Source organism: Canis lupus, chromosome 2, assembly GCF_048164855.1.
Source record: "Canis lupus baileyi chromosome 2, mCanLup2.hap1, whole genome shotgun sequence".
NCBI classification, from domain to species: domain Eukaryota; kingdom Metazoa; phylum Chordata; class Mammalia; order Carnivora; family Canidae; genus Canis; species Canis lupus.
The window spans coordinates 58743432-58756331 of record NC_132839.1 but is presented as its reverse complement, the minus strand read 5'-3'; the positions used below and the strand labels follow the sequence as shown (position 1 = coordinate 58756331).

Genomic DNA, 12900 nt, shown 5'->3' with positions numbered 1-12900 from the left:
TCCTCAGGGCAATGCTCCTCAAACTTGAGGGTGTCCCCAGCTGCATGGTGGCCCTTGCTAGCAGATTCCTGGGCACCGCCTCCACGGACATGGATTCTGGAGGTCTGAACTGGGCACAGGATTCTGGATTCCCAGCGAGCTCCTCACCACCACACATGTGCTTCGTTCCTCATCACAGTTTGGGTCGCACGGCCCTAGGGCACCTGCTTTTCACTCCTGAGAATTCCAGAGAATCTCCAAGTGAGGTCTTGACACCGCCCCCTTGTTCTTTGGGATCTGTTCCTAGCTGATGGGGAGTTGGTTCTGATTTACATCATAAATCCATGCTGATGAGTTTTCACAGAAGTGCTGGGTGTCTCTGAGGTAGGCTGCATAGCCAGGGCTGCTGCTGGGCCTGAGGCAACGCACGAGGTCCTTGCTCTAGATCCTTCCTGCATACAGAGTCTCCACTGCATTGGGGCTCACTGCCCCGTCCAGCTGTCCCTTTGTGCATCCCACATAGCGTGTGTGTGTGTGTGTGTGTGTGTGTGTGTGTGTGTGTGGGCAGGGGGAGACAGCTGAACAGGCCCTGGAATGTGCCTAAACAACTGTTGCCTTGTTCACTCTCAGGGGTCACCTAGTGGTAACAGGGCTCTGGAGACCCATTTCCCAGTGCCTAGGTTGGAGCTGGACCCAGGGCTGGGATGCAGGCAATGGGAAGGGAGTGCTGTGCTTTTTCACAGATGCAGGTCTCTCCTGATGGGGATGGCAGGCTGTGCCTTGGAGGGGAGGGGGTTTGGGTGGTCTAACCTCATTTCACAGATGACAATGACAATGATGTAAATGACTAGACACCGTATCCCTTGAGGTCAGGTGCTGGGAGAGGTTGCTGTGAGTATCCCTCTGGCCAGTGGTTCTGGCTGGGAGGTTTGGCCTGGGAAGTGGCCCCGGGAAGTTGAGGAAAGTTCAGGGCTCCAGGCTGTGCAGGGAGGGGCCCCCAGAACCCATGCCCCTCCTGGCTCAGACCTCTGGCTTCTCCTGGGGTGGTGGAGTCAAGGAAGGACATTGAGGTTGGTCCATGTTCCTCCATTCCATCCTCACAACAACCTTGTGAGGTAGACATGTTTCCCTCATTTTCCAGATGAGAGAATTGGGGCTCAGAGAGGCTGAGTGACTTATTTGGGGTCACATAACAGGAAGCAAATGAGCCAGGACTTGGGAGCAGTGCAATGGGTTCTGGGATCTTGCCACAAGGTCATGGATGAAGGTGATGGGGGAGGAGGGAGGCCTCGAGGGCACTCAGTATCAGCAACCTGTTCCCAGCGCCCCATATGTCCCCTCCCATCCTTTCAGCACAGGAGCCTTGCACCAAACAAGGGAGGTGGTGAAGCTTTTCCTCCCCATTGTGACAGGAGGGGACCAAGGCACGGAGAGGTGGCGGGACTTGCTCATGGCCACACGGCTTTTGAATGATTGAGGATGAGGCCCAGGACTCTCGGTCCAGTGCTCACCCTGCAGATGGAGCCTGCCCACAAGACTGCTCCATGGAATAAATTTCTGTGTAAAGAGGTCAGCCAACAATTAACTGTGTGGCCAGAGGAGACACTGCTGGAGCCGTGACCTCCCCGCCTGCTGGAATCCCCTGCAGCCGCTGGGATGATGGGTAGGCGATGCGACAGGAAGGCGTCCATGCTCTAAGAGGAGGTGGTGCAACATCGTGCATACGGTACGAATAGGACTATTTAAAAAGATACGTGTAAAAAAGCTTGGGAGAAATATATCAAAATGGCGGCTTTTGGGAGGTGGGATTATAAGTGTTATTTCCACTTTTCCTTCTATTTTTCTGTATTTTTCCCAATTCCCAAAATGCACATTTCATTCATGACAGGAAAAATAGACCCCTCTCTGTTTTAGTTTTAAAAATACTGCTGGGAAGCAGCCCCATGCCTTATGTGAAGTTGGTGAGGCCTTGGCCTTCGCCACCGTTCCCTGGAGGCCCAATGGGGACATCTGTGCCCCAAGCTGCTGGGGCTCATGCGCGTGTGGCTTTGCCCTGTCAGGGCAGAGCGTGTCATCACATGGAGGGCACTATGGCGTGACGATGGGTGTCTGCCCCGGGTCCTGTCCCGGCAGGTGCCCAGGAGCCAGGGCGCAGGGCCACCCCCCAGTCCCACGGAGACTCCCCAGCCTGGACCAGCCTCTGGACTCCGGGGCCAGCGCTCTCATCTCCAGGCTGGGCCCCGCTGAGCCCCCGCAGGTGGGGCCCCAGTGAACCTCCTCCGTTGGGGCCAGGTCCACCCCCAGCTGCGTGGGCCGGCAGCCAGGGGACACAGAGGTCCCCCCACACCCGCACCTCAGTCATCCAGGTGCTGCTCCTCCCAGGTGGACGTGGGAATGGCGCTGTAGGGGTCCATGATGACCTTGGCGCAGCGAATGATCATCACCACGAGGAAGAGGCAGAGGAAGACGAAGCAGGCCAGGGTCAGCCCTTTGTCCACGTCGACATAGACGGGCTCGGGCGTGGGCTCCTCCATGTCGGGGCTGCGGCCGCGGGCTCCTCGTGCAGCCGGGGGCTGACCGGTACCATCTTCCACCCCTGCGGAGAGCCGGGGCGGTGGGGAGGCAGGGCCGGCCCGGGCTGGGGACACGGGCCCCTCCTGAGCGTAAGGACGGGCCACGGACGCAGGCGTCCTTTCAGGGACCCGGCCCTGAACCTCGGGGCCAAGCCCCGCGGAGGCCTCCTGGGCAGGGGGAGAGGTGACAGGGTGCTGGCAGGGGTGGGCCTGGGGTGCAGGTGGGGCGTGTGGGGAGCGGGCTCTGCACTGCGTCCACTGCCCGACACCCTCAGGACGGACAGCATCCTGATGCTCTCGACTGTGCCAGGCCGCTGCCCGAGGGTGAGCAGGGAGCCCTAACGGGTGGGGTCATTGGCACGTTCGTGAAACGAGCAGAAGCCCTACTTGGGACAGCACGTGTGGACGGCTGCAGGGGCTCCGCTGTCACTGCCGGGGGCGGGGGGGAGGGCGTGGAGGGTCTGCATCCCGTCCCCACGCCGCCTCCCCAGGGACTTGTGAGCACCCGCCACAGGGTTTGAAGGCACAGGTGTGGCAGGAGGATGGGTGAGGGCAGCCACAGGGGCCCCGTCCCAGCCCGGCAGGGACCTGTAAGACCCTGCAGTGACTCCGTGGGTCCCGCCTGCACCTCCCTGCTGAGGGCAGCGACAACACGCAGGCACCAGGCCACATGGGGGGTGAGGTGGCCTTGCGGTCCTTGTGGCCCCTGGCCCCAGGGCCGGTGAGGCCATGCTCTGCTAGGATCCAGGAGCCACCTGCAGCAGGACTCGCCCTACACGTGACACCAGCACCTCACCCCCGATTCCTCTGAGCACTAACTGTGGTTGTACCTTCACATCGCTGTGTCATCTCCTCATCAGTGGAGGGACTGAGCCACAGATGGAGGGAGTGACTCCCGCTCAGCCTCCGCCTGCCTCTCCCTCCGCTGCCGGGGGGCCAGGTGGGCTCCGTCCCCTCCCCCCGCCCCCCGGCCTTCAGGAGGACGTGGAGGCCAGCTTCAGGTGGGCAGGTCCGGACACATCCATAACCACCAGCGACCATGCTCCCCCCTGGCCTGGACCTTGCCTGCCTCCCCACCCCTGCCCGGGGGCACTGACCTGCAGTCGGAGTGGTCACCAGGTCACAAGGGCCACTGGGAGGACACGCACTCTGGGTCGGGCCACCCCGGGAGGTCAGGCCAGAGGCTGGACATCACCGCAGCTGAGAGCTGTTCACGCTGACAGCAGGCCCCTGCATGGGCAGCCACTGAAACAGAACAGGACAGATGGCCCTAGATGCTGTCAGGCTGGCAGGAAGGACCAGCTTGGGGGCTCCTCCCTGGGCTTGGCGGAGGGGCCCAAACACTTTGTTCCAATGCTGGTTTTTCTTTCCTTCTTTCTTTTACAAATGATAGTGCCTTAAAATTTTTTTTTGTAAAATATACATAACATTTGCCATAGTGACCACTGTGACATGTCCAGGCCAGTGGCATTGAGGACGTTCACGCGGCTATGCAACCATCCCCACCATCCATCTCCAGAACTCTTCATCCTGCAAAACGGAAGCTCAGTCCCTGTTAAACCACCAGGCCCTGGCCCCACCGTCTCCTTTCTGCTCTATGAACTTGACTCCTCCCAGGACCTCACATGCACAGAATCCTACAGAATTTGTCCTTTTGTGACTGGCTGACTTCACTGAGCACAGTGTCCTCTGGATGCATCCACACTGTAGCAGGGGTCAGGATTTCCCTCCTTGGTAAGGCTGAGTCGTGTTCCAACGCATGCGTGTGCCACGGGTGTTTACCCATTCCCCTGTGCATGGAGGATTGGGTTGTCTCCATGCCCTGCTGCTGTGGACAATGCTTCTCTGAATATGAGTGTACAAATATCTCGAAACCCTGCTTCAATTCCTTTGGGAATATATATCTGGAAGCCACATTGCTGGATCAGTGTTATTCTATTTTTAATTTTTTGAGGACTAATTTTTTTAAAGATTTTATTTATTTGAGAGAGTGAGACAGAGATAGCATGAGCCCGGGGGAGAGGGAGAGGGAGACTCCCTGCTGAGCGAGCAGCTTGATGTGGGGCTCCATCCCAGGACCCCAAGATCATGACCTGAGCCAAAGGCAGACACTTAGCCAACCGAGCCACCCAGCTGCCTTGAGGACTAAACGTAACATTTTTGTACAAGTACTTGTACACAGTTCAAAATTCAAAAAGCACAAGGAGAAAGGAGTGAAAACTTCCTCCACCCCCAGTAATCCAGCTCATCTGTGGAGAGACAGCTGTTCCAAGCAGAGCCTCGTACATCCTTTTGATCTGAAGGTATATTCTCTGCACATATGAGAAAATACGGATGCTTATGTATTTGTTATTTACACAAATGCAAGTCTGTTATACAAACTGTTCTACGTCTTACTTTTTTTTTTACCGTTCTTTTTTGCCGATTAGACATTTAGATGGTTTCTCGTCTTTTGTTTATCATGCAACAATGGGAATATGTCCAAAAGCTATGTCGTTTTGCATGTCTGAGTACATCTGTAAATTAAATTTTGTCAGGTGCAATTGCCATCCTTAAGGATATATCCAAATTAGAATTCAAATGGATATAGAAGTCTATACCTAGAAGTCTGTGCCTGTGTAAACTTCTACTGTTGTCCTACAACCTTGAAAACTGTTATCAAGTTCTTCAATTTTTCCCAATTTGGGGGAAAATGTTATCCAGAGATATTTTTTCCCTAGGTTGAAAAAAAAATATACAGTGAACATAGATATATTTACCACTCACGCTCTACAGTTGTTAACATTTTGCTATATTTATTTTATTTCATTTTATTCCATTTTATCCATCTATACATCCTTCTTATTTTTTGGATGCAGTTCAAAGAAAGAGGGAGGTATTAGCATACTTAAAGCACCTCAGCATGCATATCATTAATTAGAATTCAATACTTGTTTATAGCTTTTTGAAAAGTGAAACTCACCTACAGTGAAATGCATGAATCTTAAGTGTGTCATTCTGGAGATCTGACAGGTGCATGTGCCTTTGTAACTCTTGGGAGTATTTTTATTGTTCATTTCTGCTAGTGACTGAGGTTAAACATCTTAAGATCCATTTGTATTTCCTTTTTGTGAAGGAAAAAGGTCAGTTTATTTCTTTTATCTATTTTTCTATTGGAATTTTGTTCTCTTTTGTGACTTTGGAAGCAGAGTGTTGAGATAAATATATGGATTTTTATTTGTTCATCTGATTTTTATTTTCTTCTGTTTGTGATTTTTTTTCTTTATCCCTGATTCCTGCTCCTAGTTCTTCCTCTTTTACCACCTGATTTTAGTCATTGGTATTAGCTCTCTGATTGTTGCGTTGCTCTTTTACATGTGCTTACATTTCTATAATTTGAATTGTCAATGTTAAGTATCTTTTTATTCCCAGCTATTACACATGAAGAAATTAGAGAACTTGTTCTAATTTCCACCTTTCCCCCCATTCTTTACATTTTAGTTGGTTCTGTTATTTTCCGGTGGTGAAATTACATCACATTTACATATTGTTTTAATCTCAATTTTCAGGGATCCCTGGGTGGTTCAGTGGTTTAGTGCCTGCCTTTGGCCCAGAGCATGATCCTGGAGTCCTGGGATTGAGTCCTGCATCGGGCTCCCTGCATGGAGCCTGCTTCTCCCTCTGCCTGTGTCTCTGCCTCTCTCTGTCTCTCATGAATAAATAAATAAAATATTTTTTTAAAAAAGTTGTTTAAAAAGAAATCTCAATTTTCCAGTGAGACACATTCAGTGTCCACATAGTCCTTCCGCTGGGGTTTTCCTGGCAGCTGGGATGTTCTCCAGCATGACTTTTGAGAAAGAAGGCCTCAAGGGAAGAATATTCCCCGAAGTCTCACCTGTTGGCTTCTTTGAAAATAATATACCTTTTTCTCTGACTGCCTTAAAGATTTCTCTTTGTCTTTGCTTTACTGCAGATGAGCCTGGGTGTGGTCTTCCCTGTATTTTCCTATGTAGTATTTGTACTCCTCCTTCCATCTCACTTCATGTCTCATCAATTTTTGAAAACTTTTGGCCCTTCCCCTCGTCAAATGTTCATTTGTCCTTTTCTCTCACTTACCCTTTCTGGCTCTCCAAATACACATAGACTTTTTCATTATGTTGATCTGTCTCTAATGCTTTATTCCTGTATTTTTTCTTCTCATGCTGTGGTTTGAATACTTTCTTCTGAAGCAACTTCCAGTCCATTCACCTTTTCTTCTGCTCTGTCCAGTTAGCTGTTAATTTAGCTATTCAAATTTCCATTTAAACCATACTTTTCAGTTGTGTAATTTCCCTTGGATCCTTTAAAAAAATTTCTAGCTCTCCAGTGAAACTTTCAACCTTGTTACCTATTTCCTTAAACATATTAATCACAATTTTTTATTTTTAAATTTTTTTTAAGATTTAATTTTATTTTTTTAAAGATTTTATTTATTTATTCATAGAGACACACACAGAGAGAGAGAGAGAGAGGCAGAGACACAGGCAGAGGGAGAAGTAGGCTCCATGCAGGAAGCCTGATGTGGGACTCGATCCCGGGTCTCCAGGATCATACCCCCGGCTGCAGGCAGCGCCAAACCGCTGTGCCACCAGGGCTGCCCTAATCACAATTTTTTAAAGACCATATTTGACAACTCTAATGTTTGGGTCATCTGTGGATCTGCTTCCATTGTTTATTTTTTCTTTTGGTTCAATTTTTTTTTTTTAAGATTTTATCTATTCATTCATGAGAGACACAGGAAGAGAGAGAGGCAGAGACACAGGCAGAGGGAGAAGCAGGCTCCATGCAGGGAGCCTGATGTGGGACTTGCTCCCTGGTCCCCAGGATCACGTCCTGGACTGAAGGCAGGCACTAAACCACTGAGTCACCCAGGGATACCCTCAATTTCTTGATATATCTGATAAAACTTTCACTGGGATATCAAGCATTGATATGAACAATGCTTGACTCTGGATGACATTATTCTTATTCTTTGGCAGAGTGGGTTCAGTGCCTGCTCTGGTAAGCAGCTAGAATTTAGGCAGGTGAGCTAATCCAATAGAGGACTGAGCTCACTTGAAGCAGGGTTTACTTCTTGTTAACCAGGCTAGTGACCACTTCTGCTTTGACAAAACTCTATGATCTTGTGCTTCAAGATTCTGAATCGAGAACCTGGAGTGTTTCCTTCGGCTGTTTCTTCTTGGCATGTCTTGAATTCAAGTTTTTCTCTTCAATGTGTTGAGACAGATGAAAACTGTGTGAGGCAAACTATCCAGAATTATTCAGCAACTGATATTTGAATCTCCACAAGAGCATGAACTCTAATAACACTGGCCATTAGCTAATGGCCACTAATGATTACATGGAAGCCCAGACCTAGGCCTGAGGACATATGTGTTTGATCAAAGTTCTCCTGTTTCTTTGCTCAGGGATTTTGAAAGCTGTTCATTGCAGCATTGTTGTAACAGTAAAAAAAAACTGAGAACAAACTGAGTGTCAGTTTTGTAGTGGTTAAAGCTGCCATGATATAAATCTGTGTCATGGAATACTGTGAGGCCATTAAAAAGAAACATACACGTGTGCACACAAACGAGGTCAAAGAAATGTTCTTAAGTGGAAAAGTTGAGGAACAATAAATATGATATGATTTTTACAAAATAAAAAGAGCTTTTGGGCGTGCCTGGGTGATGCAGTCAAACATCTGAGTCTTGGTATCAGCTCAGGTTCGTGATCTCAGGGTCCTGAGATTGAGGCCCGAGTCTAGCTCCACACTCAGCGGAGAGGCTACTTGAGAGTCTGTCTCCCTCTCTCCTCCCACTCATGCTATCACTCTTTCTCTCTCTCATATAAATAAATAAATCTTAAAAAGAACTTTTAAATATCAGTATGTACACACACTTGTTTAGGGGTGGGAGGTTAGGGCCCTACTCACTGCTAGATTGAGACCTGCTTCTGCTTTAATTGGGAGATTTAAGAAAAGGGTAAGCAATATTATTATAAGTGTCTACATTTCCATCATGCAGAATTTGTTTTTTTTTTAAGTTTATTTATTTATTTATGATAGTCACACACACAGAGAGAGGGGCAGAGACACAGGCAGAGGGAGAAGCAGGCTCCATGCACCGGGAGCCCGACGTGGGATTCGATCCCGGGTCTCCAGGATCACGCCCTGGGCCAAAGGCAGGCGCCAAACCGCTGCACCACCCAGGAATCCCCAGAATTTGTAACTATCACCTAATCGTATTTGCTTTTCCTTTTTGTTTCCATCAATATATTCCTCTCTTGTAACCACTAACCTACAGAGTCATCTCCTCTCACCCTATCTAGCAGTAACACCATCCTGAGTGTGGTATGCAGTTTCCATTCTGGGCATCCATGGAAATCCTAGGGTTCCTTGAACCATACTTTGAAAACACATTCAGGGACACCTGGGTGGCTCAGTGGTTGAGCATCTGCCTTCGGCTCAGGGCGTGATCCCAGAGTCCCAGGATCAAGTTTCACAGTGGGCTCCCTGCAGGGAACCTGCTTCTCCCTCTGCCTATGTCTCTGCTTCCCTCCCTCCCTCCCTCTCTCGCTCCCTCCCTCCCTCCCTCCCTCCCTCTCTCCCTCCCTCCCTCTCTCTCTCTCTCTTTCTCTGTGTGTGTCTCTAATGAAGAAATAAATAAAATCTTAAAAAAAAAAAAAGAAAACATGTCCACTTCACAGACAAAGAGACCGGAATATAGGGAGAAGATGGAGTTTTCTCAGGATCTCAGAGCAATGGAATAGCTGAGTTGGGAGCAAACCCATCTTTCTGACCCTGGCCACAGGCCTTGTGGTACTGATGCCTCATGGTTGCTGGTGGCTCTTGAGGAAGGCTGAATGTGCTGGAGTGGCACAGCAGGACTCTGGCCTCTGAAATCCCAGGCCCAGGGTCTGACTTAAGTTATTAATGATACCCTGCACAGACTGTAGAGGTCAGGCCTCAGAGAGAGAGACTTTTGATCACCCCTGTCTTGTCTGGGGCCAGGATTGGGCTCTATAACCTTGGAATAGGCTCCAGAAGAAGATTATCAGTGTTTTCTGGATCCTTCCGGCTGGGAGGAATGCCAAGGATGCAGACTCAAAAAAAACAGATTCAACTTTCCGCCCTCCAGATGGAGTGTGCTCATTAACCTTAATTACCGGGCAGACACAAGTGCCATCCAGCTCTGTTTCAGAGTGAGGACACAACACCCGGGAGAGATAGTAACCCAGAACTCAGCTGCCTTTCCCAGGGAGCTGAGGGACTGGCCTTCCTGAAGGCCCGCTCAGGGCTCGCCAACATAGCTGAACTGTCCTTCAGCATGGGGCCTGCACGAGCTGGGGGCTCCATCTGCCACCTTCCTGGGGAGACTGGAGGTGAGCCTGTTTCAGAGGCAGGGACTCTGGCCAGTGAATGACCCCAAGGGGACTGGCTGCTGGACTACCTCAGCATACTCACCAGAGCCTGCAGTGTTAGGGTTCAGGTATAGCAGATCCAAATGGAGAAGAGTCCTGCCAAATGCCACAATTCAAATATAGAGCCTGGGAAGAAGTATATAAGTCAGGGTTTTCGGGAAAAACTAGCAATAAGTGTACACAAATATAGGATCTAAGTATAAATCTGTGTCCTTCTTCAGGGCTGGGGGTGGGAGGCCCAGATCCTTGATTTTATGCTGATATATTTGTTTCTGTCCATACATGTGTCTCCGTCTGCTAGGGGTGGCTTATGCAACAAGAGTGTCTGTCAACGTCTCAGTTCTGGAGGCTGGAAGTCTGGGTTAGGATCTGGCAGGGTTTATTTTCGGTGAGGGCTCTCTTCCTGGAGTCCCCACGGTCACCTTCTCACCATGACCTTGCCTCAATGTGCGTGCATGCAAAGAGGGAGAGGTTGCTCTCTCTTCTTCTTTTTATAAAGTCACCAATCTATTCAGAATAAGACCCTGACCTTTGTCACTGCATCTGACCTCCTAAAATCCCTCTCCCCAAATATAATCACACTGGGTGTCAGGATATCAATAAATGAATTGGGGGGGGGCATAATTCAGTCTGCGGCAATGTGTGAGTTCCTCAAGGGAAGGGCCCACGTCTGCCGGAGGGGCAGAGCGATCTGGAGCCAGGCCAGGCTCACACTGTGTGGGCACACAGGCAATGTTGAGAGGATGAGGACCGGTGCTTGGCCATGGCCATCCAGACACCACTAGTCAGAAGACGAGATGATTGAAAAAACATTGCTGCTTGTTATTGTGGGGATAAACTTGAGGCTGTACCGACGCAGTGAACCCACCCAGAAAACAAAGACCAGAGCTGGTCACGAGCCATCGTCAGCCGGTTCTATAAATAGTAGCGGAGCCATTATGAAAGGTGACCTGTCAGAATCACTTCCCCGGATAGCAGATGGGTTAAGTGGATGGTGTTTGCTCAGGACAGAGAAGTTATCCAGTGTTTTAACCTCACACCAGTCACATTGTCCTGTGGGACTGCACTTGGTGGCCTCGCTCATCCGTCAGGGTAATTAGCAGGCTGGTCAGTGTATGTTCAGAGATGATTAAGATCGTGACATCTACCAGGACTGGAGAGAGGTGTGGAGGGGATGGTATTCATGGAATACTGTAGTTAGGACTTGTCTTCCAATATTTAAACCTCTCTTATAGCTAAAGAACCTTCCAGAGCAAAGAGGCAGAAAGAAGCAACACCACTTTGGATAAAAGGGAAGAGGATGTGTCTGCCACGAGAGCGCATCATCACTGTGCCATGCTTGTGCAACCCATCGGACAATCTGCCTTCTCATTCTAGAATAGATGCTGATGCTGCCGGTATCACTGGGATCTCCTTGGACTCCCTTAACCAGTCAGTGTGCACACTTCCCAGCCTCTGCATGTTTTGCTCCTAGCAGCTCACATCTAACAGTTCCTTAGACAGCCCTTGGGTCACTGCAGCTGCCCCATTCATGCAATGAATGGAGCTGGAAGTGCCTGGGAGTTCATGCCACTTGTGCCCTCGAGGACTCTTAGCCCATCCAGATTGAAGAAGATGCTGCCATTGGGAGACTCACCATCAGGAAATCAGGTGCTAACAGAAGGCCAGGGATGAGACTAGAGAGATGAGATGTGTTGCTCATGGATCCTGCCAGCAACCACCTCAGCAGAAGCCAGGGATAGAAATGAGATTATCCAAGAAAGACCTTTGGAAGACTCTCTCATCAAATGGAGTGCATCCCTGTGACACACATGGGCAACACACAATAGTTCTGAGATTGTTATACTGGTAGAAACACTGCCCATGGCGTCTGAAAGGGACAGAGAAGATAGGATGAAAGAAGGCTGCTGGGTTCTCAGAATTCTGTAGCAGAACACAGGCTGATGGGAATGATTGCCATAAACATGTCCTGCCCTTCAGGAACATGAAAGAATGACTCTCCAGGCAACAGCTTTGGCCCAGGGGACAGAGATATGGGTATAGAGGGTGAAGCCTTGAACCCCAGATTATTCCCAGGCCTTGAAAATGAATGGAGTTTTTCTGGTGGAATTTTGGAATTGCATGGGACTGATGACTCCTTTTTTTCCTTATTTTTTTCTCTTTTGAAATGGGAATGTGTGTAACTATTTTTTTTTAAGATTTTATTTATTTATCATGAGAGACACAGAGAGAGGCAGAGACCTAGGCAGAGGGAGAAGCAGCCTCCCTGCGGGGAGCCCAATGTGGGACTTGATCCCAGGACCCAAGGATCATGACCTGAGCCAAAGGCAGACGCTCAACCACTGAGCCACCCAGGCGTCCCATGTGTGTAACTATTGTCCTATGCCTGTCCCATCACTGTATTTTTGGAGTAGATAACTCCTTTTCCACGTCCCCACAGGTGGAAAGGGATTTTATCCCAGATGGATCACATGCAGAGTGTAACCAATACCTAAATCAGACAACTGAAATGAGATTTTGGACTTCAGGTTGACAGTATAATGGGTTGAAAGGGGTGAATTCATACAGGATAGACACGAATATTTGGAGGCCAGAAAGCAGGCTGCAGGAGGTTGAATAATTACCACCCCCACCCCCAAGAAATCCACAAGGAATCTTCAGAACCTATGAATGTTATCTTAAATAGCACAAGGAACTTTGCAGATGTGATAGCTAAGGATCTTGCGATGGGGTGAATCTCCTAGGTTTTCTGGCTGAGTGCTCCACGTAACTGCCACTGTCCTTGTAAGCGTGAGGCGGAGGGAGGTTTGGCTGTAGCAGGGGAGGAAATGTGATCATGGAGCAGAGATGGTGTCAGGAGGCCAGGAGGCCAGAAAGAACCAGCCTGTCAACACCTTGATTTTGCCCCCTTAGGATTCATTTTGGACCTGTG

At 49.4% G+C, this 12900-nt stretch overlaps 1 protein-coding gene across 2 annotated transcripts in view; it reads right to left on the bottom strand.

The window, feature by feature from the left end:
• Nucleotides 1-796: 796 nt before the first annotated feature.
• The window catches only part of CTXND1 (cortexin domain containing 1), a 48273-nt gene continuing 36169 nt past the window's right edge, over nt 797-12900 (bottom strand). Inside the window, exons 2-4 of one of the 2 annotated variants that reach the window (XM_072801931.1) lie at nt 10012-10094; nt 3650-3797; nt 797-2575 (exon numbers count right to left, since the gene is read on the bottom strand). In XM_072801931.1, the coding sequence (XP_072658032.1) occupies nt 2334-2513 (180 nt within the window). In that variant the 5' untranslated portion in view covers nt 2514-2575; nt 3650-3797; nt 10012-10094 and the 3' untranslated portion in view covers nt 797-2333. The remainder of the gene's footprint in view (nt 2576-3649; nt 3798-10011; nt 10095-12900) is intronic. The other variant, XM_072801934.1, reaches the window with a different exon arrangement.